General features: G+C 40.5%; 1 protein-coding gene across 5 annotated transcripts in view; it reads right to left on the bottom strand.

Annotated features, from left to right (window-relative positions):
- Positions 1-4298: 4298 nt before the first annotated feature.
- The window catches only part of SPAG9 (sperm associated antigen 9), a 112591-nt gene continuing 99024 nt past the window's right edge, over positions 4299-17865 (bottom strand). For 4 of the 5 annotated variants that reach the window (XM_070740032.1, XM_070740031.1, XM_070740033.1 and 1 more), the window contains 5 exons: positions 17660-17773; positions 15237-15275; positions 14021-14197; positions 9297-9443; positions 4299-7726 (listed from right to left, as the gene is read on the bottom strand). In XM_070740032.1, the coding sequence (XP_070596133.1) occupies positions 7611-7726; positions 9297-9443; positions 14021-14197; positions 15237-15275; positions 17660-17773 (593 nt within the window). In that variant the 3' untranslated portion in view covers positions 4299-7610. The remainder of the gene's footprint in view (positions 7727-9296; positions 9444-14020; positions 14198-15236; positions 15276-17659; positions 17774-17865) is intronic. The other variant, XM_070740030.1, reaches the window with a different exon arrangement.

Here is a 17865-nt window from a genome sequence, read left to right on the forward strand (position 1 = left end):
CAGGGGAAGAGCCTTCTCTGTGGCGGCCCCGGCCCTCTGGAACCAACTCCCCCCAGAGATTAGAACTGCCCCCACCCTCCCTGTCTTTCGTAAACTACTCAAGACTCATTTATACCGCCAGGCATGGGGGAGTTGAGATAGCTCTTCCCCCTAGGCCATTACAAGTTATGCATGGTATGTTTGTGTGTGTGTTTGGTTTTATAATAGGGGTTTTTAGTTGTTTTTTATTATTGGATTGTACATGTTGTGTTTATTATTGTTGTTAGCCGCCCCGAGTCTGCGGAGAGGGGCGGCATACAAATCCAATAAATTATTATTATTATTATTATTATTATTATTATTATTATTATTATTATTATTATATGTACAACCTAAAAGTACAAACTACCTTTTGTTTTATACTTACCAAGTCACTATTTTACCAATAAATTCACTACTATTATGAACAATATAGTATGTTAGATATAGCACTTAGATACTGCTTCGTAGTGCTTTACAGCACTCTCTAAGCAGTTTACAGAGCATCTTGCCCCCAAAAATCTGGGGTTTCATTTTATACAAATAATTACAAATAATTACAAATAATTCCCTCAAACTGTCAGACTTTCTACTAAATCTGCACTTCTATTCTACTAGTTTTTCTCATCATTCCTATCACCCATTTCCTCCCATGTTGACTGTATGACTGAAACTTGTTGCGTATATCCTAAGATTTTTATTAATATTGCTTCTTCATTGCTTATTTGACCCCTATGACAATCATTAAGTGTTGTATCACATGATTCTTGACAAATGTATATTTTATTTTATGTACGTTGAGAGCATATGCACCAAGACAAATTCCTTGTGTGTCCAATCACACTTGGCCAATAAAAATTCTATTCTATTCTATTCTATTCTATTATCGACCTTGGAAGGATGGAAAGGTGAATCAATCTTGAGCCAGCCAAGATCAAACTCCCGACAGTGGGCAGAGCTGGCTTGCAATACTGTGTTTTAACTACTGTATCACCAGGGCACTTTACAATATTATCGTAAGATGTCATAGAATCCTTGCCATAGTAATTGCCATATTGTTGCAGTATTTTATTAGTGGAAAGTAATGCTTTGCCCAAAACAGATAGATTGCACATTTCCAACAAGATCTTCACATGTGGAATAATATTGCTTTTCCAGTTTCTTCTTTTAGTCACCCCTCATGCTCGATATAACCATAATTGATAGTCAAAAGTATGTATACATTTCCTATACATAATGGCTATTTTGTATACACGATGAGGGCTAGCTGCAAGAAGGGTAGTAGAAGCTGAATGAAATGCTGATTCAGAATGTAAAAAAACAAACAAACACAAACACAGACAAATTACATCCTGGGGATTCATATTAAGAGAGAGATCAAAAATAAATTGCTAATACTGTAACCTGTAGGACTATTTTGGCTGCTGAACCTCAGCACTGGACAATGCAGCTTGGAAAATATGCCAGAAATGATGTAAGGAATGAGATTTTCCTTGAAGGAAAGAAATGTGTTAACCAGTTTTAGCTTTGAACACAACTTGGGCTCGATAACAGATATTTACAAAACAAGTGTATAGCAGGGATAAGTTACAAACCCTTGAATATCTTCTTCTCTGTTGAGGTCAAATTCAGTTGGAGGATTTTAGAAGGGTAGAAAAAAGATGGCTGTAGGGAAGCAGCAGGCCTTTCCTCTCTCTTCAAACTGAGCCTCTAGCAGTTGTGGCCTTACAAGTGTTCCTGAACTGAAACTCCCAGCATAGCAAACCATCAGCCATCATCTAAAAGGGTGCTTAACTACCGTATTTTTCAGAGTATAAGATGCACCTTTTTCCTCCCTAAAAGAGGCTGAAAATTCAGGTGTGTCTTATACTCTGAATGCAACTTTTTTCAAAGCTTTTTTTCTCCAGCCCTAACTAGGTGCTAACGATCTTCCCAGCTCTTATCTTGCAGGATCTTTCATTGTTACTGTCTGCTAAGAATGTTCTCTAAACTCTAAGTCAGGGGTCTCAAACTCGTGCCCCGGGGACCATCTGCGGCCCTCGGGACAATAGTTTGCGGCCCCCACCTCAATAACAAAGTTTAATGTTAGTGGCCGCACCGAGTTTGATACAAATGGCACTTTTCAGTGTTGTGTGCGGAGCTGACTGAACCTACCAATCACGATGGGGTATATTGCTCCCAGAGGCGGGACATCAGCCGGGCTTATTGCAAACTTGTGCCATTACTCCAAGCGCAGAAGCGGAGGCAGCTGTGGAAATTGCTACTCAGCGAGACAGAAAAAAAAGCGGAAAAGACGCATGGCCAAAGTTTAGCCGCTAAACACTGAAACAGTGACACCAAGTGGAATTTTATATTACACAGCCCCAAACATGTCTTTTTCAAAGCCTGCAGTGAAGAGAAAGGTTGGTGATGAGCACAGACAATTTCAGGAAAAGTGGGAAGTGCAATATTTCTTTGTTGAGCACAGGGGCATCCTGACGTGTCTTATTTGCACAGAGAAAGTTGTGGTGCACAAAGAATACAATTTGAAACATCATTACACAACTAGACATGCTGAGGAGTATCAGATCCAGGGGTTTAAAGCACAGGTTTCGTGCTTTTTTAGAGGAAATGGAGTCAAAATATGGGGATGTGCTCTACTTCACCGAGGTATGTTGGCTCAGCAGGGGAAACATATTGAAGATATTTTTTTAGTTGAGAGCTGAAGTGAAAACCTTCATGGAGAAAGATGGGGTTGCTGTTCCTGTGCTAAGTGATCCGAAATGGCTTATGGACTTAGCTTTTTTTGTTGATATCAATACATGAGCTTAATGTACTGAACAAGAAGTTACAAGGCCAAGGGCAACTTGTCAGTGCTGCCTATGACAACGTGAGAGCATTCTCTACAAAACTTATGTTATGGAAAGCCCAGCTTTCTCAGACAAACCCTTGCCATTTACCCAGCATGCAAGGCACTAATGGATGCAGGCACACCATTCAGTGGTCAGGAGTATGTGGATGTCATTTTGAAGCTACAGGAGGAATTTGATCACATATTTGCAGACTTCAAGACACACAGAGCCACATTTCAAATTTTTGAGGACCCCTTCTCCTTTGATGTGCAAGATGCCCCTCCTGTGCTTCAAATGGTGCTCATTGACCTGCAGTGCAACTCTGAACTCAAAGCCAAGTTCAGGGAGGTGAGTGGAAAAGCAGACAAGCTTGGGCAATTTTTGAGAGAATTGCCCCCCAGCTTCCATTAGGAAAATCCTATTCATTTTAGGTCAATAATCATATTTAATATTTTGCACATATGCAAGGGAAAAAATGATACTTAAAAAAAACAATGCTGAAGTGCCTTTAAGAATGAGAAAAAATTGGGGGAATAAGCATAATTATTCAAAAAGTCTTACCAATAGTGAAAATGTTATCTGGAAATGAAGTAAATGCTTTGTTATAATTCAGTATTCAGGAAGTCAATGGCTACACTAAATTTAGTGTAAATCTAACAATGTAATCGATTGTTTAAATTTCCAAAAAATGGAAGCTTTTCTTTAAAAATCAGTACTAAGTCTTGTTTATGACATATATTAATTTTAAATTGTCCCCACCTTTTGCCATCAAAATGATAACAAATTTTGGCATATGCGATCAGAGAACTCTAGACAAGGGAGAAAAATTGGGAGTCCTATGTAACTTAAGGATCCCCATTTCTGACCAAAGCAATGCAAATCAATTTGCACAAACTTTTGAGTCATCAAATTCATAAGAAAGCTTAGAATAAATCACTCTCAACTTTTATGTGTTACAGACTTGTTCTGGAAAAAAGACAAAATACGAATAATTATAAACCATAAATGACTGACTGGTTCATTTGTTAATTAAAATATGCACTATGAATAAAAAAAGAACAATTAGTGTCATGGGCTTTCAAACAAGTCATATCTTTATTTACATTTATAGTTCACGTACGGAAATTATATGCTAATAAAAGTTTGGGAAATTTCAAAGATGACTTTATAATCTCTCGTCCCAACCCACCCTATTCCTTCCAGCATGAAAACATGTTTATTTCTGTCCTTTTTCAAAATTAACATTAGGATAATTTCACTGTTTCAAATTTGGTTTAGGTAAATTTGGAGTTCTGAAGAAGTTTCCCCAGTCCTAGAAAGTCTATGTTTTTCAATATATGACATGTATCATTTTAATTTTAAAAAAGTTATTTATCCCATGTATAAATTACATATACTGTAAACTATAATTGCTGCTGACCAGATATAAGAAACACACCAAAACAAAAGTGCTTTTCATATACATATTTATATATTTCATGTACAAAGTTACATTCTGAACCCCCAAGGATTCAATAATAAATACTGAAATAATTTCACTGCTATATGAGCTTATCAGCTCACAGAAAGAGAAGCCTCAAGTTTAAACAGACAGCAGGTTTAATGCTGCAGTATTGATCTCAAGGTTACAGAGGAAAGTAAAATTCAGCATAAAGTGTCTAGACAACATTTTCAAAAAATTAATAACCATAAAATGTTTTAAAACATGTTTAAAAGATAGAGAAGTGTGCAGAAATGACATTGTTAGAGAGAAGTATTTAGTGTTCAATGTTTTGAAGTGCAAAACAAAGGTTGTTACAATATGGCATAACCCTGTTAAGAAAATAAAGTTAGCATCCACAAAGAAGTGTGTATTTTTCATTCTGTCATTTTTTTTACAAACTTGGGATCTTTACAAAATTCTTTATGCACAGGGTCAACTGTAAGCATGCCAAGTCAGTCCTTTGGTAGCTTTCATAATACTCACATGGAAATAAATATTTAATTAAACATTATTTTCTGGACGCCATGTTCTCTAGAACAGTTAGCATATTAGAAGATTATAAAACATTTTAGTTACTAAGGCAGCCTATGATAAAGTGTCTACACTCTGCCAGCTCTAACTTGATCCAATGCAGGAAGACCTTGCAAGAAATGAACTAAATGGCAGAATACACAAACTTATGATCTTTTACCATGCAAAACACATTTACCCAAACAAATCATGTGCTGCATTTTTTGTGCTTGAAATGCTCTCTCAAACTATTAACACAGCTGTTAAGTATCAAGAGATTCATTCCTACTTCTGATTTTAGAACATTAAACACATGTCACTCTCAAAACAGATTTGTTAGGCAATCATTTGAGTGTTTGGACTTTAGCGAATTTTAATCATCTACAGTTTAGAGTGTGCTGGAACAGGGAGTGTGTAAGTATAAGGGAAAGGGATCTTCTACATCCATCTTTTAAAATTCTGCAATTCTTTAGGTTAGGGAATAAATTTTAAAATGGAGGTTGAAAAATGGTGCTCTTCCCCGTCTCCCACTAAAATACAAGTGTTGATCTCTCTGGTGGACTCTGTGAATGCTGTGAATTGTCCGAATGAGGAAAGAAGGCAAAGGGTAACAAAGTTAATGGAACTGACTTCTTTTGGAGGTCTAGAATTATTGAATTGCATGAATGGCTTCTCCTACTCAGGATAGGTCAAAATCTTAAGAATCTATCTTCTTTTGGCAAGGCTCGTGTGTGCCTTAGAGGCACGTATGGTGAAGCTTTCGCCAACTCACCTGAACATCTTTCCCAAATTGACTATTAAACTTTCCTAGGATGGAAAAGTGAGAAAGATGCAACACAAATGTGAGCCTGGTATGGGTGTGAGTCTGGTATGGGTATAGCAGAGGCAATTTCCGGGGGGGCGGGGGGGGGGGGGGGGCGGGGGGGAGGATATCCTCTTAATTCTTCTTACTGTTTTTCCACCAGTGATCCTTTTATTAAATTCTTAAACTCAGTTCAGCAATTGAAAATTTTAAATCTATTTGTGATCAGATTAGGCTGGGCATGTTGGAGGGCAAAATAAGAAGGTATTAAACATTCAACAACTCTCAGCTATTTTTAGCCACACATTTTGTGGTTAAAATACATACCTACCAGAATGCATTTGTTGTGTACAAAATAGGGTGCTTAAAAAGTATTTATACATATAAAACTATAACCAATACATCTGAAGGGAAATTTATTGACTTTTCATCAGGTAAGATTATAGTTCCTTTTATTAAAAGGCTGCCTAAATAAATATTTACACAATAGACCTGTTTAATGTGATTTTAAAAAGGTGTGTGTGTGTGTGTGTGTGTGTGTGTGTGTGAAATACATGTTTCCTTGAGAGATGACTAAGTGCTCCTATTGCATAAAAAGCTTTAGGCAGTTTTTCATGACAATTCCTGGTTTTAAATGTTGGCATTTCAAATTTAGAAGCTCTTTCACTCTGTCACATAGATCTAACTCCCATCTAGCTGGAAGAGCCAGAATCTCTTAATGGACATGAACTGAATGTTAGTAAGCTCACTTCTATTTCATAACAAGGAAAACATTGATTTCCCTGTTTATCCTCTGAGTGATTAAAGCTATAGTATTTAATTTAGCTTTACCATCAGTTGGATAGCAAATGAGAATACTCAGTCCAAAACTTTAAATGTGAAAGGATAGAATAAATTGCATGACAGTATCTTTCCAGTTCCTCTGATTTACAGATGGGCAACTCAGATTTTATACACTGGTGTTCATTCAATAAAATTAGTGAATACACCACTTTATTCAGTCCATCAGGGAACATACTTCATAGACCTTTCTTTCGAATGGCATTTGTATGCTGATAATGGATGGAGACCCAATATAATTGAAATTTATTTGAGGTTATTTCTCATTCATCGTCACTGCTAGTTTGCTCACCGCTTACAAGCCCTTCTATATCCCATGGCAAGAGCTGGATTCCTCAAGATCCAATAAACAGGAGCACACAAAGGTAGCCTATCTTCTGCTCAAGGAGTATTTAAGGAAGATGTTTTGATCTAAGAATGCCCTTTTGAGATTAAACTGGATGTTTCCAAGCTATGTTAAATAAGGAAACAGGGAAAAGTATCCCCCCCCCTTAAAATACCACATTTTTCATTTATTTAGGATAGCTGTAGTGATTTTTGGTGTTATTAGCAACTTAAAAAAAAATACAAAACAACTTCCACAACTAAATGTCTGGTAAATTTTTAGCTCAATGATCTCAATATAAACAAAGGTTCACAAAATTGGTAGGATTCAGAAATGAAAAAGCAAAGTCTTCTAAATCATTTTAACCATCATTTGAGGTGTTCTGTGAATCCCGTATATTACATGTATCCGATGCTTTTGAAATACTAACCAGAATATTAATTTACTGTTTTGCTCTTATACAAATGAATTTAAAATGGTTCAAAATATAAACGTAAATGCATTGTAGAAAGTAGTGGGGGAGTTGTGTTACAGATTGGAATGGGGCCTATAAGGTGCATTTAGGAGACAAAATATGGCATTTATCTGCTTGGGAAGACCAATGTATTCTCGCTTTGTAACACTGATGCAGTAAGACAGCATGAGCTGGTTCCTGTGTTAAGGTTTGAGAGGTTTATGATATAAAGTCAAATGACAAAGAAACGTTCAAATCGTATGCAGTGAAACGGGTTCCACAGAAACAAAACAAAACTGAAGACATGCAAAAAGCTTTTGCAGTCTCAAGCCATTTGCCATTGGAGCTTATTCACTGCCACACATAACCTGCCACACTATCAGGTGGCTCCTCTCAGCTTTGGCAACAGAAGGCTCAATTGGTAATGCTTCTCCAAGGAGTTCAGATTCACCAACTTCATCACCTGAAAGCAAGAATATTTCAGTTCATAATGTAAGTGGATTAGAAGGAATTATACTCCCTGCTGCCCGTCCATCCCCCAAAAGCTGTTACGCTTTATTATCAGTTGGAGATGAAGGGGAGATTACTATCCCTTGTTCCAGAAAATGCAAAATTTTGCCGAACTTCCGGGTTCGGGGTTCGGGAGGTTGCTGGGAAACCCCCCAGCCCGGCTGTGACCTTTTAAAACAGCCGCGCGGCTTCCCAGCAGCTTCCCGAAGCCGAACGCCAAACCCGAACTTCCGCGTTCGGCGTTCGGAGACTGCTGGGAAGCCGCACGGCTGTTTTAAAAGGTGACAGCCGGGCTGGGGGGCTTCCCAGCAACCTCCCGAACCCGGAAGTTCGGCAAAAGTTCGGGGTTCGGGAGGTTGCTGGGAAGCCCCCCAGCCCGGCTGCGACCTTTTAAAACAGCTGGGCGGCTTCCCAGCAGCTTCCCGAAGCCGAACGCCAAACCCGAACTTCCGCGTTCGGCGTTTGCTGGGAAGCCACGCGGCTGTTTTAAAAGGTGACAGCCGGGCTGGGGGGCTTCCCAGCAACCTCCCGAACCCCGAACCCGGAAGTTCGGCAAAGATTCAGGGTTTGGGAGGTTGCTGGGAAGCCCCCCAGCCCGGCTGCGACCTTTTAAAACAGCTGGGCGGCTTCCCAGCAGCTTCCCGAAGCCGAACGCCAAACCCGAACTTCCGCGTTCGGAGACTGCTGGGAAGCCGCGCGGCTGTTTTAAAAGGTCGCAGCCGGGCTGGGGGGCTTCCCTGCAGCCTCCCGAACCCCGAACCCGGAAGTTCGGCAAAAGTTCGGGGTTCAGGAGGCTGCTGGGAAGTCCCCCAGCCCGGCTGCGACCTTTTAAAACAGCCGGGCGGCTTCCCAGCAGCTTCCCGAAGCCGAACGCCAAACACGAACTTCCGTGTTCGGCGTTCGGCGACTGCTGGAAAGCCGCCCGGCTGTTTTAAAAGGTCGCAGCCGGGCTGGGGGGCTTCCCAGCAGCCTCCCGACCCGAACCCGGGGTTCAGAAAAATTTTGCCTCTTCTTACGAACTTTTTTCGAGTTACAAACCGGCGTTCGGGAAGCTGCTGGGAAGCCCCGCCGCCCGGCTGTCACCTTTTAAAACAGCCGGGGGGCTTACCAGCAGCCTCCCGAACGCCGGTTCGTAACTCGAAAAAAGTTCGTAAGAAGAGGCAAAATTTTTCTGAACCCCGGGTTCGTATCACGAGTTGTTCGTAAGACGAGGGGTTCGTATCTTGAGGTACCACTGTATTTAATTTTCTGACAGTGCAAAGAGAGTTGGCTTTTTTTAAACCCTCAAATTAAGACATCCTCGCACCTAATTAAAATGCTACCTTATTAATGGGTATGTTCTAAGGTGGCCACTAAAAATGAAAAATATTTGGATATTTGGTATTTTATGTAATTATCACATTAGATTACCAGAATTTAATAATATTTTATGTAGTAGTAATAATAGTAGCAGTAGTGGCGGTAATAATAACAACAATAACAATAATAATAATTTCCTTTTTTTAAAAAAGTTGAAGTCTTACCCATCCTGAAGTCAATGTATCCTTCTCCTCCACTTATCACCAGTATCGATTTTAAAGGTGTCTGGTTATTGGGTTCCTGTGCAGAGACGGTAGTTCTTTCACCAGATAATTCTGAGCTTCCACCCACTTCAGGACAAATCACCTGACCTAGAAGTGGACAAAGTATTGGTGTTTTGGGGGTTTTTTTGTAATAGCAAATTAGCAATGCCAAATTGATTAAATGGATCTTTGCAAAAGAAGGCCTTAATGTACTTCCCCCAAAAATCCTCACAATATAAAAAGCAGAAAAAGTAATGACTTTTCTCCAATTTCGCTTTCCAAAGCTACTTGGCTTTTGTAGCTGGAAAGAAAATTTAGGCCATTTTGGAGGAATAGATGATGTATTTTAAGAACAGTGACCACAGGCTGCACATTAACTATAAGAGCTGTACTCAACTCTTTCCATCAACTAGCAAAATGCCCTGTCCTGGAAATTAGATTACATTTCCACTGCTGAGTGCCCTCAAGTTTGCACTTGAAGGTTGGAGGATATTTCAGAACACACCTGAATGGAGAGAGAGAGAGAGAAAGAGGGAGAGAGAGGAGTGAGGTATCAGAGAAAATATATTTCTTATCTGTGGAAATTGGCTGCCAAGGCCTTATATACAGTGAACCCTCGATTATCGCGAGGGTTCCGTTCCAGGACCCCACGCGATGATCGATTTTTAGCGAAGTAGCGGTGCGGAGGTGAAAACACCATCTGCGCGTGCGCAGATGGTGTTTTTGCTTCCACTGCCGCCCGCCCTTCGCCCGCCCACCCCGTTGCTCACGCCTGGGGTGCGCGCGCGCTTGGGGACACCCCAGCTCCGCTTCCCAGCTGGGAAGCGGAGGTGGGGTGTCCCCAAGCGCGCGCGCGCTTTCCCCAGCAACGCGCGCGCGGTGGGGACACCCTAGCTCCGCTTCCCAGCTGGGAGGCGGAGGTGGGGTGTCCCCAAGCGCGCGCGCTTTCCCCAGCAACGCGCGCGCGGTGGGGACACCCTAGCTCCGCTTCCCAGCTGGGAGGCGGAGGTGGGGTGTCCCCAAGCGCGCGCGCTTTCCCCAGCAACGCGCGCACGGTGGGGACACCCTAGCTCCGCTTCCCAGCTGGGAGGCGGAGGTGGGGTGTCCCCAAGCGCGCGCGCTTTCCCCAGCAACGCGCGCGCGGTGGGGACACCCTAGCTCCGCTTCCCAGCTGGGAGGCGGAGGTGGGGTGTCCCCAAGCGCGCGCGCTTTCCCCAGCAACGCGCGCGCGGTGGGGACACCCTAGCTCCGCTTCCCAGCTGGGAGGCGGAGGTGGGGTGTCCCCAGGCTCGCGCGCGCCGCCCGCCCGCCCACGCTGTTGCCGGCTCCGCTTCCCAGCTGGGAAGCGGAGCTGGGGTTTCCGCGCGCGTGCCGCCCGCCAGCCCACGCCGTTGCTCGCGCCGCCGCTGGGGTCTTACCGGGGCAAGAGGGGGAAGACCCAGGGAAGCCTCTGCCCGGCGGGGAAGCTCCACCATCTACGCATGCGTGGAAGGGCACGCATGTGCAGATGGTGGAGTTTACTTCCGGGTTGAAAACTAGCGATATAGCCCTTTCGCGATGCTCGAGGACGCGAAACTCGAGGGATCACTGTACTCCAAAGCCCAAAGTGTTTCTGCATTCCAAATAGCAAGGCAAATACAAAATGGTTTTTAGGTATGACTAAAAGAATACAGTGGTACCTCATCATACAAACTTAATTGGTTCCAGGAGGTTCCTAAGGTGAAAAGTTCGTAAGATGAAACAATGTTTCCCATAGGAATCAATGTAAAAGCAAATAATGCGTGCAAATCCTTCAGGAAAATCCCAAACTTTAGAAGGGAGGCGAACAGAGGGCAGGGAGGAGCAGCTAAAGGGGGCGGGTAGAAGAAGTAAGGCTAGGCTAAAGCGTGAGTGGGAAGGAAGAAAGGCAAGGGGGGGCGCCCCTCCCTTTTCTTTCTTCAAATGACACCGTTTCAGTGCCTTTGCAAGCATGTTGTTCTCTGCAAAATCTTTCCTCCAAGCTGCCCCTCCCTTTTCTTTCTTAAAAAGACACCGTTTCAGTGCCTTTGCAAGCACATTGTTCTCTGCAAAATCTTTCCTCCAAGCTGCCCCTCCCTTTTCTTTCTTAAAAAGACACCCTTTCAGTGCCTTTGCAAGCACGTTGTTCTCTGCAAAATCTTTCCTCCCCCAAGCTGCCCCTCCCTTTTCTTTCTTAAAAAGACACCCTTTCAGTGCCTTTGCAAGCACGTTGTTCTCTGCAAAATCTTTCCTACTCCAAGCAGCCCCTCCCTTTTCTTTCTTCAAAAATGGGGGGGAAAAGAAACCCCTTCATCCCAGCAGCAGCTGCTTGGGTTTGTAAGGTGAAAATAGTTCAGAAGAAGAGGCAAAAAAATCTTAAACACCGGGTTCGTATCTTGAAAAGTTCGTTAGAAGAGGCGTTTGTAAGATGAGGTACCACTGTATTTTCCAACCAGATTTGATTCACTCAATCCATATATTCCCAAGACAAGCTGATACCGGCTTTACACTTTTACAAGCCAAACCAATTGAACTATTAGACATTATTTGTTAGTTAGAGTTTGGCGTGTTTTTTTGTTTTTGTTTGTTTGTTTGTTTGTTTGTTTGTTTGTTTGTTTGTTTGTTGCTTACCAAGGACCGGACACACCACAACACAGTAGATCAGTACCTATACTGTTCATCACAGGTTATGTCCTGGTAGCTGAGTGCCTTTTAACAGTTGTCAATCTCCAAATGTCACCTCCCACTCCCCATCTGCTTTCTGTCTGTTTATCTCCTTTTCTCCTACACACCCATATACAGTCTCTCTTAGAGTCTGCATTTGTAAACTAAGGATTTGGGTAGGATGAGGCTGCCCCTGCACCTCAAATTTCTGGCTCTTTGGAGAAAAGCACAAGCTGTGCTGAACCTCGGGGAAGTGGGAGTGAGGAATGTTTTTATCTGGCCATGGAGGCTGCTTTTCCAAACCACATAATCCCAGCTACGCTTCTTCACATGGAGGCCTTATATTATGGAGTAGTCTCCCCTTGGGAATTTAACTGATCCCTACATTGCAGATCTTCGGCAAGTTTCTAAAATTTAAAATGATGTTAGAGAACCTTTGGAAACTACTAGATAATCCTGTTATGAATTCCTGTGGGTGTTTGATTGGTATTCTTAGCTTTCTAATGCTACACTGTGGAAGTTTTACTTTTAAAACTTTAAGAATGTAGAATGAATCACCACGAAAGGAGGACAACAAACAGGCTGCCAGTGTAATATAAACTGTATCTGGATTAGATTTAATGAAATGGTAGTAATACGGTGAATGCCAGTTTTCAAGTTGCTACAACACTTTTTGTGATTTATGTTTATTGTAATTAAACATATTTCTTACTACACTAATCCAGGTCTAAGAACATATGTTGTATACACATACTTGTGGCACTAGTGTGAAAAGGGGATTCAGCAAGATGCATGAGCAAGTAGCTTAAGGTTATCCTAACGCGTGTGGTAACAGTAATAGCAGTTTGATAGCCCAAATAGGACAGCAGTAGCAAAACACTTTCTTTGTATTAAAACAATTGCCTCCTCTAAGTGAATAAAACATAAACTGAAAATCTTGTCAATGTTTAAAAACCTCTTACTTACATCCTAGTAATCCTTTCCTTGATAGTCTTTCCAATGATTCAAAGTTTCTATTGTTAAATATTCTGTCTCATAATGACCACACACTTTCCAATGTCCCAGAATTTCCATATGCTGTTATTTTGAGACTGGTTCACATAATACTATCAGCTTGGTGTATTGTGTGAATTCAGATGATTAATTTACAATAAAACATGCCTTGCTGCCCCCCCCAAAATTATTAACTCAAGAAATCAATGTTAACCACTGACTACGATGATATACAAACACAGCCTAAGCATCAGGTTAAAATTTAATTCATACTTAAAGTCTCATATCGTTTATAACTTTGTGTCAATTTCCTAACCTGCCACTATTGTTCTTAATTCTTCCTATTACTGAAGTCCTATATAGTGCCTCACCTCATTGGCTTTCATCACTGATGATACTCCTTACTTATAATTGAATAGGGTGCAGTATCTTCAAGACAGATAAGTGCAAATACGTTCTTTTTCTGATACTATACTGAGTTCTCTGATTATTCTACTAAAGTTTGAGGCAAGTTGTCATGTGCCATGACAACTGTGGGAGGAAAGGACCCTTCCTTATATGGAGGTATGGATGGGGAGGGTTATCTACACTTGCAAGTGCTTGAAAAGTGCTCCATAAGTGCTTGAAAACACTTTATAAAATCTTCCCAAACACATACAATACTTCAGTATCATGTGACTTTCGTCTAACTGCGTGGCTGCTATCCCAAACTATTCTCCCATCTGTATATCCTCCTATAACAAGCAGTTTGCTGAAGCTTTTTGAATATGCAACCATTGCTGGTTTCCACATCTTTATCTGAAGCAATGTCAAAGATCAGAAGTAAATATTTTCTCCGGATGAACCAAGAAAGAAAAAATAGAAAACTGTGCTTTCTATTTTTAAAAATTCCTCTTCTGAAATCTTGAGAACATTAATGTACAACAATTTATCCTCAATGGACTGTAAAAGAACTCTATGATGGATTCCAGAAGAACCAAGCCACCTATTAAAATGAAAGGCTAAAGGATGCAATCATACACAAAGCTTACCAGGTACTGCAACAAAAAATTTAACAGCATCACGATGCCCATGGAAACAAAGCTGCGCGTGTGCCATTGAACAATAAGGAATGAAGGTTCCAGGGGTCACCTTGTCACTGTTTTCATCTCCATACACGCGTATTACATTGCCAGGACGGTTGCCAGAACTTGCTGCTGCTTTGTTCGCTACAACGAGAGAAATTAAACATTGTCCAGTGAAATGGCAAGTTGTAAAAAAAAATAATAATTAAGGAACCTTGTGATATCCAATCTAGAAGCTAAAGCAAACTCAGGTAAATAAAATAAAAAGGGCAACAAACTGCCAATTCAAGGCAAAGCTAGAAGGAAATAAAAGATGGCATGCTTAGTTGTTGGAAGTACCTCCAGGAAGAGAAATGGAGAAGCTTGCTAGTCGAGCATAACCACGCATTTTGTTATTTCAAAGGTCCATCTATGTTCAGGATGAACAATGATGAACAGGTTGTTTCAAACTCCCTAAAACAACAAAGTGTAATACAAAAGTATTCAAAATATTAAACAAAGGGTTTTTTTTTAAATTTTAGAAGAGGGCAACCATGCTAGTTTGTTGTAGCAAATATCAGAGTAGAGTATGGCACCTTGAGTTTAAATACATTTACTCTACTATCTTTTTACAAATAAATACAGCCTCTTTTAAAAGAACTTCTATGGAATTTTTAGAAAGAAGCTTTCCTTGGAAGTTACAAATTTTGGACTTCCTAAAGCCAACAGTATAATTATAGGGGATGAGGAAGAGATAGGAAGATGTTATTGGCTAATTCATCGTTCAAGTACTCTGTTCCTCTGCCAATTTGTTTTAACTTACAATTTTTGCCCTTTTTTTCATGCTAGACAGACAGAACTATCTCCATTTTGAACAGTAGTGCTGGAAGGAAGGAAGAAATGTGATATGCAACAAAAGAAAAATGGTGTGGATTAATGACAGCTACAATGTTATGGTGTCACAAATGATGCTGGAAGAAAAACAAGAAGCCAGCATGAAAAGTTCAACTGCAACAAAATATGAGGCCACTAAACTGTTGAGTAGGATTGGTGGTCATTCAGCAAACATAAAATACTGCAATGCAGGTAGAAATACGGCTTAGGAACAAAGGGGAGGGGGTGGATTTTAGAGAAGTGGGAACAGCCTTCAACGGGCTATTAGAGAAGCCTGAGAATACAGGGGAGGTTCGGGATCAGCACTTACCCCTCAGCCCCAGTAAACGTCCCTGGTGGAGGATTACAGCTAAAGTAAGAAAGGAGGAGAGGGGAAAATGGGTAGGTGTGACAGCAAAGGAGGAGGATTAATCAGAACCCACAATTTGTGTTCTGCTATTTGAAAAGAGCTTCATGGGCGAGCTCCTACTAGCAAAGGCACAGTGAGATTATTAGAACAAACACAGTTTCTTTGTAAGAAGAATATGGGAAAAACAAATAGCCAAATATTATTATTACCATTGTTTTATTGCTACAGCTACTTGCTACCTATTGTTATTCTGTGTTTCCCTTTCCCTCTTTCTTTTTAAACAAATGCTAAGTTAGAGAGAGGGGCCATTCAGTCCCCAATTCCCCAAAATCTTGGGCACTGCTCTGGATTATCAAAAAATGTCCCTAAATTTTGTGTATTAGTATGTCAGAAAAGGGGACGTATTAGGTACATGACTAGGGAATATTATGATTTAGAGGTTTTTTAATTATTTGAAATGTAATCAAAAGGAAAATTAGATGGCATTTTTATTTTAGCCCCAGCTACTAATGGTCTGGACAGAACAACCATCAAAAGCCAAATATACCTCTTGGTTGAAAAAAACTGTATGGTCCCCTCCCCGCACCTCAAGGTAATAAAAGAAAAACTATCCACTTCTTGGAGGGAGGGGACAACACCCAGATAGTGAGCACTGTCAAATGTTAATTTGTCTGCTGGCCAAGCAGGATCCAGAGTATCCAACTTGTACAACTAGCAGCAAAAAAATTTGCTTTTTAGAGAGATAAATACTTACCTAGTTATATGCTGTTCCACCAAGGCTTTCATAGTACCTCTTAAAGGAGGATACTGAAGGTCGGTGCCTTATGGATAACTGGTGGTGGATAGTTGCTTTTTTCCAGATTACAAGCCATTTCTAGAGAGCGTCGTAAGGATGGCATTCAAACTCCAATAGGAACAATTTATTTTATTTATTTATTCTGGGTGAATTTGAAATTTTTTTACCATTTAAATATATGCATTATTTGAAGTATTTCTGTTTATTGAAGACGCATAAGCCAAACCAGACATTTAATGAATGGATCAATGAATGGTATAGCATGGAAAATAATGCACATGGTACTCAAGCAAATTAATATGAAAAAGGTTCATAATTATTAAATTTCTTTAAAGAGTAATATTTAATATATAGCAATGCTTTATAATGATCTCTTTCACCATGCTTTCTCTCTATATATATTGCAGAAAATAATGTAGAAATCCATCTAGCTGATACCAGTATTAACCTGGATATTTCCCAATGTGGAAACCCTAAACAGAAGAATATGGATGAGAAGATGATGGACTTTTTATGCAATTGCAGAAAACTGACTATTTAAATAAAAAAGAATTTCATAACTATTTGTATACCATTCATACATTTTAAAAAAGTAAATAAAAATATAGAATTTGTTAAAATTAAAGTGCTGCTCAAAACAAGAGCTATCCCACCCCCTATTTTTTTCCAGCTGCATTATGGGGTTGGAAGAACAACAGGGGAGAAAAAAGACAGCTGCAAAGTCTATCCAACTAAAAAGAAGAGAAAGAAAGAAAGAAAGCGAACATTAAAGTAGCGGGCTACAGAAGAGAGGTTGTGGAAAGAAACCGAACTGGAACAAAGTTGTTAAATAACTGTTCCCTATAACCATGTATTTGTAAATTTAAATATACCCCTCCTTTTATGCATTTAACATATTTAGTCTCATACTATGTTTTAAGGCAATTTTAATATATATATTCTTTCTGAATTGAAGATCATGACTCTTAATTATCAAATCAACAGAGTAGAACTGAGGTCCTCCTACACATATTTTACCCAGAACAAGGCTGCATTTCAGCACTATTAACATGCAGAAAATTCCGGTTGCCAGACCGTATGCTCCCACAAGCAAAATTCTTATGTATTTGATTTCTGCCCCATCTTCATCGCTTTATAAGTATCTCGTGGTGGTGGACCTATGTAATATTCCTTCTTCCTTCAATTTTCCTCGCACATAACCCTGGGAAGTGGGTTGGGCTGCAAGAGAGTCACTGACCCAACATCAGCCAGTCAGCTTTCATGTTTTTTTCCTCTCAGATCAACCTTCTTGTGTTCTAAAGCTGCATGGATTTCTGTCCCATCATTAAATCCTTACCAAAATTTAGTTTTAATGAGTTAAGCTGCCTGGCAGAGAAGAAACCGAAAAATCCCTGTAGAGTCCCAATTGACTGGTTGATTTTTGTACAGTTCACGTGATGCTCCAATCTGAAGATGCTGAGCGATTTATAAGATAGATTACACGTCATTCTGAGCATGGTTGGAAGAACACTGAATATTGTTCTATATTTCACATTTGGTATAAAATTGCTGGGAATCGTGGATACCCCGCTCATTCTTACAAACTTACTTTCTGTTAATGGTATTGAGATGATGACTCCATTTCCTGTCCCGACCCATAAACGATTGCAAGATACCATCAGAGCTGTGATTCTCACAAATGAAAACCCCAGTTTTCCTGTACCTGAAAGAAGTATGCAGCATTCGTTAAAACATTTTTAAAAATCTTCAGAGATCTAGGAAAGGGTTTATATCAACCTCCTTGTTTTGTAAAGA

The sequence above is a fragment of the Erythrolamprus reginae genome, chromosome 2 (genome assembly GCF_031021105.1).
Source record: "Erythrolamprus reginae isolate rEryReg1 chromosome 2, rEryReg1.hap1, whole genome shotgun sequence".
NCBI lineage: Eukaryota > Metazoa > Chordata > Lepidosauria > Squamata > Dipsadidae > Erythrolamprus > Erythrolamprus reginae.